The 21,839-nt window shown below is 36.2% G+C and overlaps 1 protein-coding gene across 1 annotated transcript; it reads right to left on the bottom strand.

Annotated features, from left to right (window-relative positions):
• Nucleotides 1-7,735: 7,735 nt before the first annotated feature.
• On the bottom strand, nt 7,736-8,326 carry LOC148241973 (uncharacterized). The gene is made up of 2 exons (XM_088210338.1): nt 7,887-8,326; nt 7,736-7,793 (listed from the first exon to the last, which is right to left on the bottom strand). The coding sequence occupies exons 1-2, from the start codon at nt 8,324-8,326 to the stop codon at nt 7,736-7,738; spliced, it is 498 nt and encodes a 165-aa protein (XP_088066464.1).
• Nucleotides 8,327-21,839: the final 13,513 nt, after the last annotated feature.

The following is a 21,839-nucleotide window of genomic DNA, read 5'->3' on the forward strand; positions in this document are numbered from 1 at the left end:
GGTTGTAAATATTGGCACGAAGGCCTTTAGGAATTTCTTGGCCTTATGACTCTCAAGGGTGACCATTAGAAGGGAAAACCTAGACAGTTGGATAAATTGGGTTGCATATTGGGCCACTATCATATTTCCTTAGCGAAGGTCCTAAAATATCTCATCTTTCTTTTCCCAAATATAAACCAGGAAGAAGTTTTCAAAGAAGGCATCCATGAAAACCACCCAAGTGGTCGGAGTGGGTAAAACATCTTTCTTAAGCTGCCACAAATGTTTAGTTTCTCTGGTTAACATGAAGGCTGCTAGAGGGACCTTTTGTTCTTCTATCTAGTCTAAGACAAAGAAAATTTTCTCTATCTATAAGATTTAGACTTCTGCAACTAACGGGGCCTCCTTCAAAGTGGGGTGGGTTTAGTCTCCTAAACTCAGCTATATTGTGAGAAATGGATCTCTCAACTGGGTGATAGTCGAGGGTAAGAGGGTGTTGACTGTGGTTTGCTTGGTTTTGGCCTACAGTTACGGTTAGACCCTAAATGTCTCAGAAAAGCTCGATAAATTTGATCCTGGTCAGAGGATCTTGGGTCTCAAGTCTCTTTGTTCTTTCTACAGAAGGTCTCCCTCGTGTCATTCCTACAAAAAAAAAAAGAAACAAGTTGGTGGTCTAGTTTTTCAAGAAAGAAAATATCCTAAGTATCTAGAGTAGTTTTCTAAACAATAGCCTTAGTTGTAAGGGATTATTCCCCATAACTGCTCTAATATCATTTGTGACATCCCAAATACTATTTAAAGCATAAGGGTACAAGATACAGAAACAAATACGAGTGCACTTAAGATAATTATATGTAATGGAATAAAAATATTATAATCACATGTAAATTAATAATAGAGTTCCATATCTTACAATACTAAGGTGAAGCAAAATTAAATACTAGCCTATACAAGGATGGACTCATCAGAGTGCAAAATAAAACACGCACTCGTAACAGTTCATGGATCCACGGGATCCTCAAAAGCTTTAAGAGATAGGTCAATGATCGGTTCCTCACTATCGTCCTCATCTGGAGGGGCATGAAAAGGGGTGAATTCAACATACTCAGTAAGAAAAAGGGTATTTAAATAACATCACTAAGATTTTAAAAGTAATCAAACTTGCAAAGGTACCTTATTTACTCACCATCATAAATCGTATTAGAGGTCCATTTTAATAATCATAAAAATGATTTACTTTATTTAAAGAAAGACATCAAATCAATCATGTCATACCAAATCCTATCAATCATATCATGTTAACCATATTAATGATGCCAAAATTAGATAGAGAGAATCAAATAAATCATGTCATGCCTTTATTTTATTTTATTCTTCACTCGAAATCATTCCGACTTCCGTCTATTGAGGGCAATACGGATTTCAAACTACCCATTTAGAATGACCATTTCATTTCATATCATATCAGCAATTTGTATCTTCCTAAACAATCAACACATTTACTGCTTCCCAAACCATGACACAATCTATGACCAGGGTCGTGCCAATCATAATGATCCTATATATAAACTATAGTCACGACCGTACTTTGCCAAAGGTGACCCCTACAATCATATCACATTACCACTCTTGTCAAAGGGTATATCATCATCCACAAGGAATGGTCCTCTCACGTCTTTCCAAACCAGATGGGAGAAAAATAGAAATTCCTTATATACGATATAACATCATGCTTCATCACTTTATTGTGTCATCATGTTCACTTTATTTATTTATTTATGCATATAGTATAAACATGCATTAGTATTTATCATATGCATAAATAATCATAGCAATAATTAAGCATGCAAACAACTGGTTTATATCCGTTAGTATTCTGTTTAATTAATCAAGAAATATTCCATAGAATGTAAAGATAAATATTAAATTCTTTACGAAACTTAAAGTTTTTCCCTATATCTTTCTTTCTTCTATTCCTTGCTCTACTCACTCTAGCTCTCTCTCTCTCTCTTTCTATCTAAATAATTTCTTTTGTGGATGGAAAATGAAGTTGGAGTGGTGAAGAAATAGTCGAAAGGGGTGGTCCCTATTCATAGAAAATGGGACTATGAATGTGTAGCTTTTATTTATTAATTTATATATTTTAAATAGTGGTTTTAACATTTCTTTCTCTCTAATCCAATTCTTAAATATGTCTAAATTTTCTATCTTTCTTTCTTCATATTTTTCTTAATTTTGAATTTATGTTATCTTGAAGTACCATGTTTTAATTTGTTTATTAAAAAGGGGATGAGTTTAGTTGAAATTTTATTATGGTTGTGAATTTCATTTTATGTTGTTGTAGTTAATTTTAGTTTTAATTCATTTAATTTGATAATACTCTGTTTCCATTATTATTTTTTCTATTACCATAATTTTCATACTTCACTCTTTTTATCAATTCATTCAATCACTTTATTTCATCTCACTATGCACATTCATTGATTTTTATCCTTGACTTATTATCTTAGGTAAGTTGCTTTATTTATTTATTTGTTTTATTGTATTTAATGTATTTTATTGGTTGATGTTTTAATTACTTAAAGCTTTGAACGGTTCAATTCCAATTTAATTAGTTTTATAATTTCCAACTTCATTCCTTTTACTTATTTCCTTTTCTTATTTTACTTAACCTAAATTCCATTTCCTTAATTAATTTTAGGTCAATCTTAACTAATTTCATTGATTATTTTTAGGAACCCTTTTTTATTTGAATTACAAACTTCGTTACTATTTATATCTTAATCTATTTGCTTTCAAAATTATATTTACAGTTACTTCTTAATTGTTTTTCCATCTTCCTTTCATATCATTTACTTCTAATAATCGTGCAAAACTCAAAACATTCAAATATATTCCCATTCATTAACAATCAATTCACATCGTCAATTCAATCCACTTCGCTTTCACTTTCAAGCACATACATATACGACGAAAAGTGAAAACGTACCACATGCATCATGAATGAAAATCAATTTCTCAATTCCTTTCAATTTTCCATATTTAATCATTTATTACCTCATTATTCTTAATTAATTTCTTTCCAAATTGCATTCAGAACTTATTAAATCTTTTTTTTTTTGGCTTTTCAAAAACGTTTAAATTTTGAAGACAATGCATATGAAGCTTCAAGATAGCTATTAGAAATACTTACAACATTTAGAAGACCTATGCTCACTTTATGATCCTTAATCACTTTTCCACTTCCAAATTTGCCTAGGAAAACCATACAAATTTCAAATTAACTTTCCTATAGTTCAAAAGTTGAAATTAAATTAAATCTAATTACTAACTTATCCAATTTCTTTTAATCCTAACTAAAATAATTAATTATCCTATTCTACATAACATTTAGAAACTAAATTAGGGATTTTACCTTGAACTGGATTTTAAATTCCCAAAGGGAATAATCCCAATTCACCGCATGAGATGTTGGATTGGATTAAACCTGCAAACATAAACAAAATTGGTCCAAAGGTCAAATCTGGTCAATAGAAGTCAAACTAGTCTAACAGAACTAGTTCGGGGTCGGTTCCGACCAGTCAAATTAGTTAGACCGGTCAACCCAGAAGAAAAATGAAAAGACTTATCAGCAAGCATAGAAGGGGGCATGGATGCGACCCTTGGCTAGTACCCGCAGCCGCACATGACACCCCTAAGCTAGTTCGCATAACCCGACATAAAGGCCACCCAAAATAGATGCCTCCAGATAGTGGTAGAACACCACACGTGACTGGAGTCCTAGACCCCACAAATATAGAACATGGTCCGCGGCACAACTACCCTAACATGCAGTAAATGCCATCCACGCATGCGACACAACCCCTTGCATGCATACCCGAACTCGAGACAAGCCCCGCTCCTGGCCAGCCCCGCCCAGGTCACCTCCTCTCGGGTCTTCCTCTCCCTTACGTGTAAAGTGACCCACCAGCTACTCCACTTACGAGTGATGTGCCTGATCACGGATCTCCCCACTTCGGCTTGCTCCCAATCCACTCTTCCTGTAATGACCTGCTTTCTCCGTTGAAAAATAAACACTACTCCACACACATAACTTGATAAATTTATGCAGCAGTGAGCAAAAACTTAAGATTCAGTCATCTCTTATATAGAGTAACAAGTCATGAGGCTTACAAGATCCTTTACATTACATCGCTATAATATAATCAAACTAACTTTACAAGATGAACTCTTACTATCACTAAAGGTTCTTCAAAGTCTCTCTTCGACCTTGAACTTACTCTAGATTTGGACTAATCTGCATTAGGGAGTGTGAATTGGGATGAGCTTCAAAAATTAAGTAAAAAAAAGGGCAGTGCCCATAACAAAGACATTCACACACTCAATCATCAAATTCTCTAAATTAGTTTATTTAGTAAATATTCAGAATTCCTTATTTCGGTATTATAACTCAGGGCATAAACATTCCATCAATAGCATAATTCAATATTCAGTATCGCAATTTAAGCAGTAAACAATTCAGTAGGTATTAATCCAATATTTCCTTATCATAAAATTTATTCATGACTTCCTATTCCTTCCTATCAGTCTATATCTTATTTAAAAATAGTTTCAACGAACAGTGCAATTTTCGTCGATATCAACGAGAAAAGTAAGGATCCTTTCTACCACGTGAATACGTTACAATTCAATTCACAATTCACAGTTCGCAGTACACATTATATAGTTCACATGGGTAAGGTTCCCCACAATCACACGCCAAAAGGCTACACACACACCCACCCCTCGGTGATACGGATTAAATGGATTTTCTAATCTTTTAAAGATTTTTATGTTTTTCTTTTACTAATCAAGTTCATCACTAGATGACCTACTCAGGCATACACTTACTTATATATCATATATATTAGACGTCAACAAGCCTACACAATAAGCACAATATATACATTTTATATGCACAGTTATCCATTTAATAAAATATGTATAAATACACAAGACATACAACATGAATATATTTATATATTTACACAAGACATATATGTATTCTATAAGCAGACACATATAAGTTATCCACTCATACATACACACGTTGTACAACCTATAATTATACATATATATGCGTCACACACACCTATAACTCGATAACTAGCATGCATACAATTTGCATATACATACAAGTAACAATATGAATACATAATTATATGTCATACACAACATCATGTAGGTTTCCAATCATATGCAATTGCATACATGCGAAAATAATGAGTTCGCAGAATTCGTAGTGGAAAATGTGAACAATTTTTAAATTCTATAAAAAGTCATTTCAACAGAAAACAAGGTTTCATAAAAATATGGAAGCCTTTGAATGAGACTAACCGAATCCCTTACCTATAGTTGAGTCGAAAAAAGTATCAGAATCCTTATTGGCTTGTGTCTATGCTCTCCTCTAAAACTTCACTGTCACTTGGTTAATTTCTTGGTTCACAAATACATAACACGCATATTAACGATGAGAGATTTTTATAAACGAACCAAAAGAAAAACAAGTTTTACCTTGGGCAGGTGATCTTGCTTGTTGGAGTTGCCATGCACCACCACCTATGTGTTCATGATTCACCACGCATTGCTGCCGAAGTGCCACCCGCCGCCTCATACACAGCTATTGGAACCGGCACGTATCACCAGAACCAGTCACAAACTATTGCGTATCGACCAAAGAACACCACGGAACCACTCGTGCATCCAAATTCAGCACGGATCTTATAAAATCATGCTAGGAATCGACCATAGATCACAAAGTCACACATGGGCATCGCGCAAGTCTCTTTCTCCCACCACACGCAGCTGCACTATTCCCCTTCTGGCTTTCTATTTTTGGCACAGACGGACCAGTCTCTCAGATCCAACATCTAATTCTGTGCACCGAAAAACTCTTTTCACCGCATGCTGGTCTTCTTCTCTGATTTACTTTTTCTAGGACATCCCAAGTGCAAACTAAGACAAACGGGTTAAGAAAATGATACATTAAGAAAGCAATCAAACATACATCATGCCAGATAATAGAGAAAATTAAATAAATCATGAAATGCTCAGATTTTCGTGTCATGCTTTACGAAGTCATTACAACTTCCATCTCTGAGGAAAGATAAAGATTTCAAACTACCCAAGTGGAATGATCATATCAGATACAGATACGGCAATTTGCTCAGACCCATTTCAAGCTGGCCAAAGTATGGTACGATCTATGACCACGGTTGTACTAACCATAGTGGTCCTAACAGATATCTATAGTCACGACATTACTTAGCCACGGGTGAGCCATATAGAGTTTGTGACACCACTCTTGTCAGAGGGCACGCTGTCATCCACTGGGAGTGGTCCTCTTACACCTTTCCAGACTAGATAGGCGAGGGGCAAATAGATACCCCGAAGAGTAAGGAGAACAGATACCCCTCAGAGACAAAAAGCCTAACGAGATATTTAATGTAAAATGCATGTCAATACATATACACTACAGACCATACAAGCTTTAATCCACTTTTTTTTTTCTTTTATGCTTTTTACTTTCACCGATTATATATTATATTTATTACATGTAAATTCATCAAGTGTCAGCAATTCACATTGCATGCTTGAAAATAAGAACAATTCGATTCATTTTAATATAGAGGCATACAAAACAGCGAAAATCACAATCATATTAAATTAACTTATCTAAAAGTACTCATTAAGACATCAAAAGAAATACTAAATTTCTTACCGAAACTTTGATGTTTTCTCCCTCACCATTCTCCTTTCTTTCTCTTCTTCCCTCACTAGATTACTATCTTTCTCTCTCTCTCTCTAAACCTTTGTAAAATAGAAGAATGGAAGTGTGAAGAAGAACGATAGGGGGATGAAAATTTATAGAATTTTAGAACCGTTTGATTTGCACCAAGTTACGAAATCTGGTGAAGAGAGAGGAGAAAAAGATGTTTCACACAAAAAATGAGGGAAGAGGGCCTCTTCCATCAGTGACGTTAGTGCACTGACCAAGGCAGTAGCAGTGCACTGCAGGCTAGCCTGTAGGCGCATGGGTCTCCTGCCGCGTGCGCATGGGCTAGCTTGCGCCCACGCAAGGCCTTGGTGAGTTGGGCGCTGTTCGCATGCTAGGCGAAGGCGCGCTTGGCGAGGTGAGCGTAGGACTACTGTGCCAAGACCCTTGTGCACAGGGCCTATCCGCACAGGCCTACTGCTCGGATGGCGTGCACACAGTGTGTGGCACTTGTTCATACGTGAGGTGACCCGTAGACAACTCGCCTATGCGTGACAGGATGCGCACGCAGGTCCTGACCCCGTGTCGTGTGCGTGGAGGGGATGTGTACGCTATGCGCATGTCCCGTGTGCGTGAGCGTGTGGATTGGACGTGCGCACAGTGCACGCATCCTGCGGCATAGCACCTGCGCGAGCAACTAGCCTTCTCGTAGGAATTTTTTTTTCATTTCACCGTTTTTCAATTTTTTTTCTAAATTTTTATTTTTAATTTAATTTAGTTAAATTAAAATTATTTAAAATAAAATAAATAAAAATCAACCAAAATTACGAGTCACGATAAATGTTAAACAACATAAATTAATTAAGTTCAAAGGAGCCAAAGGCTCGAATAAGTAAAGTTTCCAAATCATTTTAGCACAATGATGGGTGGGGTGTTACATCCCTCCCACCTTAAAAAATTTGGTCCCCAAATTTATCTCAAATAAGTCTAGATACTTTTTCCTCATTTCGTCCTCCAGCTCCCACGTAGCTTCTTCCGGGATATGATGTTTCCATCGTACCTTCACCATGGGAATCGTCTTGTTACGTAAGACCTTATCAATCCACATTAGAATTTTCATGGGGACCTCATCATTGGTCATATCGGCCTGTACCTGCACTCATCGCGGGGAATAACATGAGAAGGATCAGGTTGGCACCTCTTGAGCATCGAGACATGAAAAAAAACATGCAAACCCACGAACTCTCGGGATAGAGTGAGGCAGTATGCCACAAGTCCAATGCGCTCGATGATCGAAAAAGGTCCCACATTAAAAGGGCTCAACTTTCCTCTCTTTTTAAACTGCATCTTGCCTTTGTAGGGGTAAACTTTTAAGAAAACTTGATCTCTCACGGTAAACTCCAAGGGTCGCCTACGATTATCGGTGTAACTTTTTTGGTAACTCTGGGTAGTTGTAAAATTCTTGTGGATGATTGCGACCTTCTCTATGGTCTTCTGAATGAAGTCTGGTCCTAAGTGGTGCTGGTTGTCAACTTCACTCCAGCAAGTAGGGGAATGATAAGGCCTTCCATACAAAGCTTCATACGCGGCCATATAGATGCTAGAATGATAACTATTATTATAAGTGAATTCACAAAGAGAAAGATACTCATACCAGTTATCACTTAAGTCGAGGACACAAGAACATAACATGCCTTTCAATGTCTGGATCGTACACTCTAACTGACCATCCGTTTGGGGATGATAAGCAGTGCTAAAGAACAACCCAGACCCTAGAGCTTGCTGGAAGCTGTCACAAAAGTGAGAAGTGAACCGGGGGTCGCAGTCAGATACTATGGATAAGGGAACTCCATGAAGTCGAACAATCTCATCAACATATAGACAAGCTAACTTACTGGTGGAGTCTGTGGTTCAAATAGGTATGAAATGGGCAGTCTTAGTCAGCCTATCCATAATTACCCGAATGGAATTTTGACCAAAATAGGTCTTGGGCAATTCAATGATAAATCATAGTCATGTGCTCCCATTTCCATTTAGGAATCGAAAGACCCTATAGCAAGCCACCAGGTCTCTAATGTTCTACCTTTATCCGTTGACAAGTAAGGCATCGAAAGACGTAGTCAACTATATCCTTCTTAATTCCTGGCCACCAATATTGTTGTTTTAAGTCCTGGTACATTTTGGTACTCCTAGGATGAATGGATAACTTGAAAGCATGGGTGATCCTAAGTATATTTGTACGTATAGCAATAGGGACTTAAATTCAGTTTCAAAATCTAAATAGTACGTCATCAAGATTCTAAAATAAAGAGATTCATTAGAAGTGAACTTACCTAGATTCTTGATGAGTTTAGGGTCCGTGGCTTATGTTTTCCATATTTTCATAAAGAGATCAAGTATGGCTCGGATCTGGGTGAGATAGATGCCCTTGCCGTAATAGCTAAGGTGGAGCAATTGTACAGTGTCTATCATCTTCCAACTGTATGCCATGGTTTAAACCAATAAAGTAGGCTCCTTTCCGCTTAGGGCATCAGCGACTACATTCCCTCTCTAGGGCGAAGATAATGGCTGCCAACTCAAGGTTGTGGGTAGGGTAGCTCTGCTCATGAACTTTGAGCTGTCGGGATCTAAAGGCGAATACTCTACAATGCTACATCAAGACATACCCCAAACCAATATGAGATACATCCTAGTAAACTTGGAATCTCCCAACATCGTTAGGGTGGATTAACATAGGAGTTGAGGTGAGAGGGCACTTTAGTTCCATGAAGCTTTCACTGCACTCATAATTCTAAACGAAGGGTACTCCCTTTCTGGTGAGTCAAGTCATAGGGACAACAATCTTGGCGTATTCATCAATGAATCGTCAGTAATAGCCTGCTAAACTGAAGAAACTATCTATCTCAGCCACATTGGTGGGCAGAATACAACTGATCACCGATTCCACCTTAGATAAGTCTATAAAAACTCCTTCACTTGAGATTACATGATCGAGAAAAGAAACTTGATCCAACCAGAAGGAGCACTTGCTTAGTTTCGTGTATAAATGGTTTTGGTGGAGAGTCTCCAACACTTCAGCCAAATGCACAATGTATGCCTCATGGCTTTTAGAATACATTAGAATATCATCAATAAAAATAATGGCATACTGATCTAGTGCGTGCTAAAAAACTCAATTCATTAAGTCCATGAAGGCTGCTAGGGCATTGGTAAATTTGAATGGCATCACCTTAAACTCGTACAAATCATATCTACATCGAAAGGGGATTTTTGGAATATCTTCTTCTTTAACTCTCAACTGGTGATACCCGATTCTGAGATCGATCTTAGAGAAGACTGTGACTCCTTGCAGCTGATCGAAGAGATCATCGATCAGGGGTAAGGGGTACTTGCTTTTAACGGTCACTCGGTAAGTTCCCTATTGTCCACGTAGAGTCGGAGGGTACCATCCTTCTTTTTTACGAACAACAACTGAGTGCCCCAAGGGAAATGGCTAGGGCGAATGAATTTTTGGGTGATAAGATTAGAAAGCTATCGTTCTAGCTCTGTTAGCGCAGTATAACTCACGCGATACGTGGGCTTCAAGATCGATTGGGTTCCAGGCAATAATTCAATTAAGAACTCTACCTCACGTGGGGGAGGTAGACTAGGGAATTTGATGGGAAAGATATCCAAAAAATTGCAAACAATTGCCGTGGAACACACAGCAGGACCAACTCCATAGTCCTATTCATTCAATTGTTAAAAAAATGATAACAACAACTTTTATTTCTTTTTCAGGGATCGTAAGGTTATAAGTTTACTTTCACAACTATTATAGCTCTATACTTTTCAAACTAATCCATTCATAATATTACATCAAATTGTACAAAATCTAATAGTATCAGGTTTACACATATCTCTATCCCTAAAATTTTTATCCTATAGTCCTTATATAAACAATGAGCCTCTAGTAGTCCTTTAAAGGGAGTTTCCACCACTAGTATTTTTTCTAAAGCTTCTGGTCTAAAATCTAGGTTACTAGCAAATGCATAGGAAATAAAAAAGTGAGTTGCACCAATATCGATCAAAGCCTTGATAGAAGTATTATGAGTAGAAAGCATACCTTATATGAGACAGGAGTATGAAGGACATCAGATTCATCTAAGTGGTATATTTGACCTTTTGCTACGGGTCGGGCTACATCCTTTGGTCGCTAAGGGCAGTCTTTTATAAGGTGTTGGGTGCTTCCACACTGATAGCAGGCGTTATTGATACATCGATAGGGGCAGTCATCATGAGGTGACAATGTTGACAATGTTGGCTAGCTCGGGCAGGTGGAGCTGTAGGTGAGGGCAAGCTAGGAGGAAGGGCAAGTCTTGTTCGTTTGTCTAGAAGGTTACTTATTGGGTCAAACAATCTTTTTCTAAGCTATTGGGGTTGTTGTTGGGCACGAACTCGAGCAAAGCATTGGTGCTTAGGCAAGATAAGATCTTTCGCCAACTGGACATGTTCAAGCACCTCCGCATACGAGCTGGGTCTCAACATCGCGACCCGGTCATAAATGTCAGCACGAAGGCCTTTGAGAAACTTCCTAACTTTTTAACTTTCGGGGGTGACCATCAAAAGGGCAAACCCTGACAGTTGAACCAAGCGGTTTTTATATTGGGCTACAGACAAGCTTCCTTGGTGGAGGTTCTAGAATTCCTCCTCTTTCTTTTCTCGAACATAAGTAGGGAAGAAGTTATCAAAAAAGTGTCCATGAAACCTTGCGAGGTAGTAAGGGTAGGTAGGAATTTTTTCTTAAGTTACCACCAGTGTTCTGCTTCATCGTTTAACATGAAAGCTACAAGAGGGACTTTTTGTTCTTTGGTTAGGTCTAGTACAGAGAAGAGCTTCTCTATTTATAGGATCCAGGCTTCAGCTACTAAAGGATCAGGGCCACCTTCAAAATGTGGGGGGTTAAGTTTCCTAAACTTTGCTATATTGTGGGAGATAGACCGATCTGTGTTTTAGAATTTAGGGGGAGGGTGTGGACAAGGGTTGGCTTGGTTCTGTCCTACAGCTACAGTTAATCCTTGAATGGCTCGGAAAAGTTTTACAAATTTAGCCCTGGTTGGATGATTCGGGGCATTAGGTCATTTAGTACGCTATACGGATGGTTTCCCTGAGACAATCCGACAAAAAAAAGGAAGACACAAGTTGGAGGTTTAATCTTTAAAAAGAGGACATAATTTTTCCCTAGGTACTCTAAAAGGTATATCTACCCTAGGCCTCAGTCCAAGGGATTTGTTCCGTGAAAATTCTGCTTTGATATCATCTGTGACATCCCAAGTGCTAATTAAGACAAATTAGTGTCAGATACAGGTTCAAAATAACGAGTGCATGATAAAATTTATGCAGCATAACAAAATTATTACAAATCCTTTACAAATACATATGGGTTTTAATACATGCATATAATGAGACTAGAAGTTGATGTAAAATACAACAAAAATATTGGGGCCACTTCTTTTACTATACTATTGGACTCATCAGAGTGTGGGAATAGTCATGAACTCAGAGTTATGGATCCATGGGATCCTCATAGACTTCCAAGGGTAGGTAAGCCTGAGATACCTCATTTTCTTCCTCATCTGGAGGGGGGAGGGGCATGGATAGAGTGAGTTTCATATGCTTAGTAAGGAAAATAATATTAAATTAACATCATAAGATTTCAAAAGTTAGCTATTTCATTTTACCATTTAAATTCCTTACTTACCTATCTCACATTATGGAAAACCATTTATTTATTAAGAAAATAATACGTTAAGACAGATAATCAAAGATTCATCATGCCAGATAATAGAGAAAATATAATCAATCATAAAAAAACTCAGATTTTCATGTCATGCTTTACGAAGTCATTAAAACTTCCATCTCTGAGGGCATATAAAGATTTCCAACTGCCCAAGTTGAATGATCATATCAGATATAGATACGGTAATTTGCTCAGGCCCATTTTCAGCTGGCCAAACCATGGTATGATCTATGAACACGGCTGTACCAACCATAGTGGTCCTAACAGATATCTATAGTCACAACATTACTTAGCCACAGGTTATCCCTATAGATTTTGCGACACCACTCTCGTCAGAGGGCACACCGTCATCCATTGGGAGTGGTCCTCTTACGCCTTTCTAAACTAGATAGAGGAGGGAGAAATAGATACCCCTCAGAGATAAAAAGCCTAGAAAAGATATTTGATGTAATATGCATGTCAAATATAGATACACTTCAGACTTTACAGGCTTCATTCCACTTTTTTCTTTTTTTTATGCTTTTTATTTTTACCGATTACATATTATATTTATTACATGCAAATTCATCAAGTGTCAGCAATTCACATAGCATGCTTGAAAACAAGAGCTATTCCATTCATCTGAACATAGAGGCATACAAAGCAGACAAAATCGCAATCATATTAAATTAGCTTATCTAAAAATACTCCTTAAAACGTCAAAAGAAATACAAGATTCTTTACTGAAACCTTGATGTTTCTCCCTCACCATTCTCCTTTCTTTCTCTTCTTCTCTCACTAGACTACTATCTTTCTCTCTCTCTCTGTTAACCTTTGTAAAATAAAAAATTGGAAGTGTGAAGAGGAAGAGAAGGGAGAGGGCAATTTATAAAATTTTAAAACCGTTGGATTTGTGTCAAGTGGCACAATTCAGTGAAGAGAGAAGAGAAAAAGATGTTTAGCACGAAAAATGAGGGAGGAGGGCCTCGTCCACCGGTAGCGGCAGTGCCCTGCCTAAGGTAACGGCAGTGCATTACCCAAGGTGGCAGTGCTCTGGTGGGCCTGCTGTAGGCTACTCTTTAGGTGCGTAGGGGCTAGTATGTGTGCGCAGGCTGGTCGTCCGTGCAGGTTCTTACCCCGTGTTGTGCACACGGAAATGACATGTTTGTTGTGCGCATGACCCGTGCGTGTGTGCATGCGGAAGGGACGTGCGCGCACACACAGTACCCAGCACCCACACGGGCAACCAGCAATCCCGCGGGAATTTTTTTCCTGTTTTGCCATTCTCCAATTTTTTTCTAAATTTTTATTTTTAATTTAATTTAGTTAAATTAAAATCATTTAAAATAAAATAAAATAAAATAAATAAAAATAAATTTAACTAAAATTAAATAAAATAAAATCAACTAAAATTACGAATCACGATAAATATTAAATAGCATAAATTAATTAAGTTCAAAGTGGCCAAAGGCCTAAATAATTAGAGTTTCCAAATAATTTTAGCACAGTGATGGGCGGGGTATTACATTCTTTCTGTACATGCAGCTCTCTTACTCCTCACACAAGGGATCTCTCCTCTTCATGGCTTGCTCTCTCTTTATTTGTATAGTGGGAGAGCGGAGAGCCTCATACAGGCCTTCCTCCTCTTTCTTTGGTGGGGGGAAGAGGCGTGCACGCCTCTTCTACCTCTTCTTCTTCGGCGGTTAGAGGCGTACACACGCCTCTTCTTCCTCTTCTTCTTTGGCGATTAAAGGCGTACACGCCTCAAGTTGCCCTAATTTTTTTTTACTATCATGAAAACAGAGTCATTTTGATGCTCTCAAAACAACGTTGTTTCACTTGCTTCTATTTTTCCTTCCTTCTTATCAAAATGACATTGTTTTTGGGGTTTCCTATAACAACATTGTTTTGGCTTTTCCTACTTATAAGAAACAGGTAGGTTGGGTTTTTTTCTCTTGGGTCAAGTTGTTACAATATCCCCTTCTTTAAAATAAATTTAGTCCTCCAAATTTATTGTGACTAGGTGGTTTCAAGATATCCTTATTCGTTTTCAAGTTTCCTCTTTAACCTAATGGTTTTGTTATAATGTTTTTACTGGTGGGATCTCTTTAGTTCGTAGTTAATTCTTTTATAATTCCATAAATAAGGTACAGTTGCTAAGAGTTTGTGTTATAAATTCAATAAATATATATATTTTTTGTTTTTGAACATTTACTCTAGCTACAAAGAATGCCATCTTGGGCTACAATGATCTTCGAAGTTCATTAACATTCCCCAATTTCACGTGTCTGAATTAAATTATCATTTTTCAACTTTTGAAGACTTAATATGTGGTTACTTGGAATATACCACCTATTGGATTTAATAGAAGGTTAATATACTGAAACATTCATGTCATTCCTAAGAACTTAGGATTTCATAACTTCTAAATCTTGGCTTGTGAATTTTGTAAGGTGTTATAGTTTTCAAGACTTTTTCCCTTCCATATTTGATGACTTGATGTCTACTTAAATTATCCTTTAAATACCTCATATAGTCCCTCTAATTTCATCAAAGACTGAAAATTCCTAATAAACTCCTCATTCTATATTCTTCATAAGGATGAGTTCTTAATTACCTAAATACCCCAACACTATGGTATGTTTACCTTCTCTCAAATTTTCTATGTTCTAAGTGAAAATCATTTATTATTTGATTTTTAAAAATTACCATTGGAAAATTTAAAAATGTTTTATTACCGAGACTTCCTCCTCTTTACTCTAGGTCTGGTGCCTAACTAAGTTGCTCTCAGTTGAGCCAAATTGTACTTCTATCCCATTAAGGTTTGAATGATTCCCAAGGCACCTCAGTACTTGATCAGATTTTTCTTATAGTCCTTTTAAGTAAGTGATTATGAAGTTCCTACTTCTTCTTGAAATTTATTAGGAGTCTTTGATAGAGGGGTCATATAATGGCCTAGCTAAAATTGATAATATTCTCTACTTATTCCATTCCCTTTATTATGGTTAAATACTACACTTTTCACTTCCTAATGTTGCAAGTGATTATTTTTAGGTATGACACTAAGATATGACTCGTGGATTTGTCATATTCTCATTTAGTCTTTGTTGACTTGAAAAGTATTTCTTCATGTGTTAATTTTTAATTTGAGATTGTCTACTTTGAAGATCCATCTTAATATATTTGTATAACGTACAAATTTTACATTCTAATTTAAGAATAAGCAAACAATATGTGAAGGTTATTCACATTAATAGTTTTGTTATTAGAAAATATCATCACAACTAATGGCTAATGAAAGTTTGGTTGGGTTAATTCTGGTCATTTGAATTACTATAAGTAGCACTATGTTTAGAAAATTTTTTTCAGGAAGGTTAGTTTGTAGTATCCTAATTGAATGTCAATCTTGTAGGATGTTGGATTTACAATCCTCTTCTCTCATTTTTCTTCATGATTGATCATAATAACATAGCATACTTTTATCAATGGTTGAGAAAATTTAAGGTCTTTTCTAGATGAGAGAGTAAGGAGGTCAGATACTTTCGTACTGGAGCAATCTGTAGTAATAGTAGGGTTGATCATAGGGTTTCTATTATGCCTATTTCACTTATAGTGATTCTTAGATGGTTTAGAGAGAAATCTTTCATGTGTGGTGGTTTATGGATCCATGCCACACTTTCGCTGCGTCACTCTGAATAGTGTTTACTTTGAAAGTTTATACGAGTGTATTGCATCATTTTTGGGTTACCTTTTGGCATAAAAGAATTATATTCTTTGTTATTGTTATATTATTAATGACTTGTAGTTAAAACAAGTCCTTAAGATATCCTCTTCTCCCATGAAAATTTAATTTAGTATGGATAAGGTCTTTTAGAAAGAAGAGTTTTAATTAGGTATACTCTCATCATCTAATACAAAAGTTTTTTGTCCATCAAGCATATGATGATTTAATGCTTAAGGGTTTTTAAAGTAGCATTAAAACTCATATATGACATCTCAGTAAGGATTTAGAATGGCTAGGGTATTCGTTCTTCACAAACAAGATTCACAAGAACTTCTATATTTTATCAAAGTACCAAATAATTATTTGGTCTCCCAAAATGCTTTCCTTTGAGCCTATTTGTTTTAAGATTTCTTTCCTTCTGGGTCTCTAGTGAATTTAAGAAGGACTCTTCCATCTCATAAGGAATTAATTGGAGGTAAATTATCAACTAACCAAAATATCCCCAATAATAGTTATTGTTGAAGATAGCAATATTAAAGCATTAAAAACCTAAGCATTTGCAAAAACATAGGTAGGGGAAATAGGAGGCCAAAAGCTTTCTCAATTTGGGAGAATATCTTCTATGATGAAAACTTGAATAAGATCCACGTGATAAGTAAGTCAAGTAAATATGTTGTGTCAAAGCTCTCTAAAATGAAAGAATGGTCAAGATCTCTAAACTCTCTATTATGTCATGATTTTGATGCAGACCATGACGTTATCAACAATAACAAACTCCTTGGTGCTTCAGTTCACAACATAGCAAATTTATAACTAGTAGCACTAATTACAATCTTACATTTAATATCCTTATGCAAACTGGGAATTAGTGGGTGATTGGATATGGGTAGTTAGGAAGGATAAGAATCATAGTAAATGACTATAAAGAAAAATAGGTATATCAGTAGACATTAATGAAGAAAACTTGAAAGACATGATTCAACACTAGACTAGATAACATAACTGTCTTAAGCAGATGTAATGGTAGCAAATGGTTAAGCCCAAATGTCTTGCATTGGTTCGAAACTGCATCTAAATAAGTCCTCAAACTACAACTCGAACTACCTCCTTAAACACATTGTCACATTGTTAAAAAGGAATGATTGGGAACATATCAACATTGTCCAAGAACTAGACATGTCCTAAAGTGAGGGTAGTTGGCCTCAAGGATGAGAGAAGGTTCTTATCCCTTCAAACTTTTAGAATATTACAGTAATTATCTTAATACATAAGAGGACTCTTCTAAGACCCACTTACTTGGGGGTTTTTTTCACTTAGGAGAATTTTCTCTCACCAAAGGTTGTTCTCTCATTCGAGGGATTTTCTTCTCGATTTAGGGAATCTTCCTATTTTAAAACTCATCTCCCGACTTGAGGGAAATTCATGGTCTTCCCCAAAAATTTATTCACTTGCTCCTACTGAGTAATCTCTTTTGGTGGTATTTAAGCTTTCTATGGTTTCATGTAATACGATAGATTATGGTTATTGCTTATGTGCCATATCCAGTTAGCTTCGGGGTGAAGCCTTAACTCTTGTATCTCAGATTCATCACATTCTTACTCTTGTAACTTCTATCTTTTCAGAATTTTAGGATTATATTCCTACTTCTTTACATTCGCAAATGTTTTGGAGGAAGTTATAAAACATCTCATAAAGTATGTATTATCTAATTTCTTTTGACTCTAAACCTTATAAGAATTTTAAACCTCATGATATAAGGGATGGTTTTGAGGAACATGGGCTCTGATACCAATTATAACGACCCGCTTTCTCCGTTGAGAAATGAGTGCTACTTCACACACATAACCTGATAAATTTATATAGTAATGAGTAAAAACTTAAGATTCAGTCATTCCTATATAAAATTACAAGTCATGAGGCTTACAAGATCCTTTACGTTACATCACTATAACATAATTAAACTGACTTTACAAGACAAACTCTTACAGTCACTAAAGGTTCTTCAAAGTCTTCCTTCAACCTCGAAGCTCTTGATATCGACTAATCTGCATTGAGGAGTGTGAATTGGGGTGAGTTTCACGGACTCAGTAAGGAAAAAGGATAATGCCCATAACAAAGACGTGCACACACTCAATTATCAAATCCTCTAAATCAGTTTCTTCAGTAAACATTTAGAATTCCTTATTTCGATATTATAACATAGGGTATAAATAATTCCATCAATAGCATAATTCAATATTATTTTCGTATTGTAAACTTTACTCATGACTTCGTATTCCTTCTTATCAATCTATATCTTACTTAAAAAAAGTTTCACTACGCGGTGCTGTTTCTATCGACATCAACAAGGGTAATAAGAATCTCCTCTACTACATGAATACATTACAGTTCAGTTCACAGTTCACAGTTCGCAGTACACAATATACAATTCACAGTTCTTATCACTTCACCACATCTGGCTAAAGCCGTATGCATGGGCAGGGTTCATCATAGTCACACGCCAAAAGGCTATACACATACCCACCCTTCGTTGATACCAATTAAATAGATTTTCTCGTCTTTTAGAATCCATGTGCCTATGCACCATAGAAGTTAAAAAAAGACATGCAAATTTAAATTTTAAAAATCTTTTCCATGCAAATACTTAAATGCATAAAAATTTAAAAATATTAAGAAAACATTCATTTACAAAAGAAAGCTCCCTAAAATTTCTAGGATTGTTCCTAATTAGGAGAGCAAACGGTTATAGTTTTATCACCATAATCCATGACAGCTCAATAGTTCTATAACAAATCCAGTCCTAATATTACATCGAATCTGAAAAAAGTGTACAAGATCTATAATTAGTTCTTTACTTGAAACGTTCGTAATTCTTATATGCAACATATGCTTCTAGGAGTCCCCTAGAGAGTGTTTCTACCACTAAAATATGTCCCAAAGCTTCTGGTTTAATTTTTATATTTTTTGCAAATTTACATGATACAAAAGAATGGGTGTCAGTATCAATCAAAGCATGAGTGGTAGAATTATGAACAAAAAGCGTACCCTGAATGATAGCTAGTGTCGTCACAGCACCAGACTCGTCCAGATGTTGGGTAATAAGTCTAGTAATGTCCCGTGGATTCTGGGGATAGTCCTTTATAAAGTGTTGTGTGCTCCCACACTTGTAATAGGCATTGTTAAGTCAGTGACAGGATCGATAAATCAAAGCACAAGTGGTAGAATTATGAACAGAAAGCGTACCCTGAATGATAGCTGGTGCCACCATAGCACTAGACTCGTCAAGATGGAAGACTCGTCATTGGGCAATTGGTCTAACAATATCATGTAGCTTCTGGGGATAGTCCTTCATAAAGTGTTGTGTACTCCTTTTATTGTAACATGCATTGTTAAGTCGGTGGTAATTAATATGATTTTGCCCGTAATGTTGGCATATCTAGGCAGGCTTAACAAGGTTACCAGGAGGTAGGGGTGGGACAGTAGTAAGAACTATTCTAGGTCTTTTATTAGCATAATTGGGACAATCATCTTCCTTTTTTGTTTCTATTGCACTCGGACATTGCTAATGTGCCGGTAACAGGTGGCAAGGAGTTTTTCGGCCAATTGGGCATGTTCAAGGACCTCTGCATAGGTATTTTTCTTTAACATAGCCACTCAGTCAAAGATATCCACTCTAACACCCTTCAAAATTTTTTGATCCTCTAGCTCTCAGTAACTGTAATTGTAGGGGCAAATTGGGATAATTGGACAAACTAGGAGGCATTCCTGCTGATAGTCATGCTTCCCTGATACAGGTCTTGGAATTCTTTTTTCTTTTTCTCTTAAACATAGGCTGGAAAAAACTTTTTGAGAAAAACATTCATGAAATGATCCTAGGTGGTTAGAATTGGGAAAACATCCTTCTTGAGACACCAACATTATTTTGCCTCTCTAGTGATAAAAGCTACCAGGGGAACCTTTTGTTTTTTAATGAGTTCGAATATGGAAAAGAGCTTCTCAATCTGCATGACCCATACTTCGACCACCATGGGGTTAGCCCCACAATTGAAGTGAGGAGAGTTGAATCTCCTAAATTTGGAGATGTTTTGGGAGATAGTTTGATCAGTTAGACGATGGTCATTTACAAGAGGTGGTTAATCATCATTATGGGGACAGTTGTGACCTACAACAGTAGTCAGACCCTGAACGAGTCAGAAGAGTTTTGTAAACTCAGCCCGGTTTAGAGAATGCTGGGCTTCGAGTTATTCTACATAAAGTCTCCATTGAGCCATTTTGCCTACATAAAGGAGACAAAGGTTTAGAAATAAAGTTTTGTTTGCTAGGTTGCAAAAGATTATTTATTATTCTAAGAATTTTCTTAATCTAGACTTTAGACCTCAGTGTAAGTGATTTTCTAAAAATCATGCTTTGATACCACTGTGATATCTTGATACCTGGTGGGGTAAAAAGGAGCCTGATAACAAAAGATGTACGAGTGCATAAAAGTAAACATATATATATATATGCAGCAAAAAATATAATCCCTTACAAAAAAATTTGAGTTTCAAATTTTACATATAACGCCAAGAAGATGGCTGCACAAAAAAATTTGAGTTTCAAATTTTACATATAACGCCAAGAAGATGGCTGCCAAAATACAAATATTGACAAAAGTGTATGGAGAGCCACTTCTATTATTACAAAGCGTTTCATCAGAGTGTCGACAGAAAATGCACTCTAAATCCTCCTAAAGATATAGAATGGATCCAAATAAGCTTTAATGGATAACTTAGTTAGTCAATCATCACTTCCATTATCTTGGGTGACATGGATTTAGGTCAATACAAAATAACTCAGTAAGAGAAATAGTATTTAAACGACACTAAAAAGGTTTTCAAACATTATTTAATTTCAAAGCATATTAGTATCAAGTGACTTACCTCTTGGACTTGCCACAGAACATGTTTATTGAAATATTGAGAAAATGTTTAATTTTGTTAAAACTAAATCAGAAATATTGGTATTTCAGTCAAAACAGGAAGTAAAGACATAGCAATGTAACCACAATATGTTAAGGATACAACAAGACAGTGAAATAAAAACTAGTTAAACCAACTACAAGCATGACAAAGTCATTATGAAATAGTGATTAACATACTAATTTGAAGAGAACAAGTAAAGCATGGGAAAATCAATCAATTATTCTAGTCGTATCATCAAGTGTATCAATTTTATTTACGTCTTTTATAGATTTTTGTGTGAAGTCGTTCTAACTTATATCAATTGAGTGCAGAAGGGATCCTTAACTACCACTCTGAATGGGCAAATAGATTCATTTTAGTATCAAATATTTCAAAGATAAACTAATGGCCACGACTGTACTTCACCATTGTGACCCCTACAAAAGGATAAAACTAATGATTACCATCATACTTTGCCATTATGGCCCCTACATATTAGATCGGCAATCCACTCTCGTTAGAGAGAATGCTAGTACCATTCACAGGGATTTGTTCACCAGCAGATTCAGATACAAATTTAGATACAGAAACAGAAACCCCGAATGATAATGGTCAAATGGATTTTTAATTCTTTCCTCTTTCTTTACTAATTTTAATTCATAGATAATAATGAATTCAGAACCC

Source organism: Carica papaya, chromosome 8 (assembly GCF_054855325.1).
Source record: "Carica papaya isolate Zhongbai chromosome 8, ASM5485532v1, whole genome shotgun sequence".
Classification (NCBI taxonomy): Eukaryota; Viridiplantae; Streptophyta; class Magnoliopsida; order Brassicales; family Caricaceae; genus Carica; species Carica papaya.

What these genes read in the sequence shown, in the direction of transcription:
- LOC148241973 (XM_088210338.1), bottom strand. Translation starts at nt 8,326, where the DNA reads ATGGCCGCGTATGAAGCTTTGTATGGAAGGCCTTATCATTCCCCTACT. An exon ending in ATTCCCCGCGATGAGTGCAG is followed by an intron (nt 7,794 to 7,886) that starts GTACAGGCCGAT and finishes CCCATGGTGAAG; the next exon opens with GTACGATGGAAACATCATAT.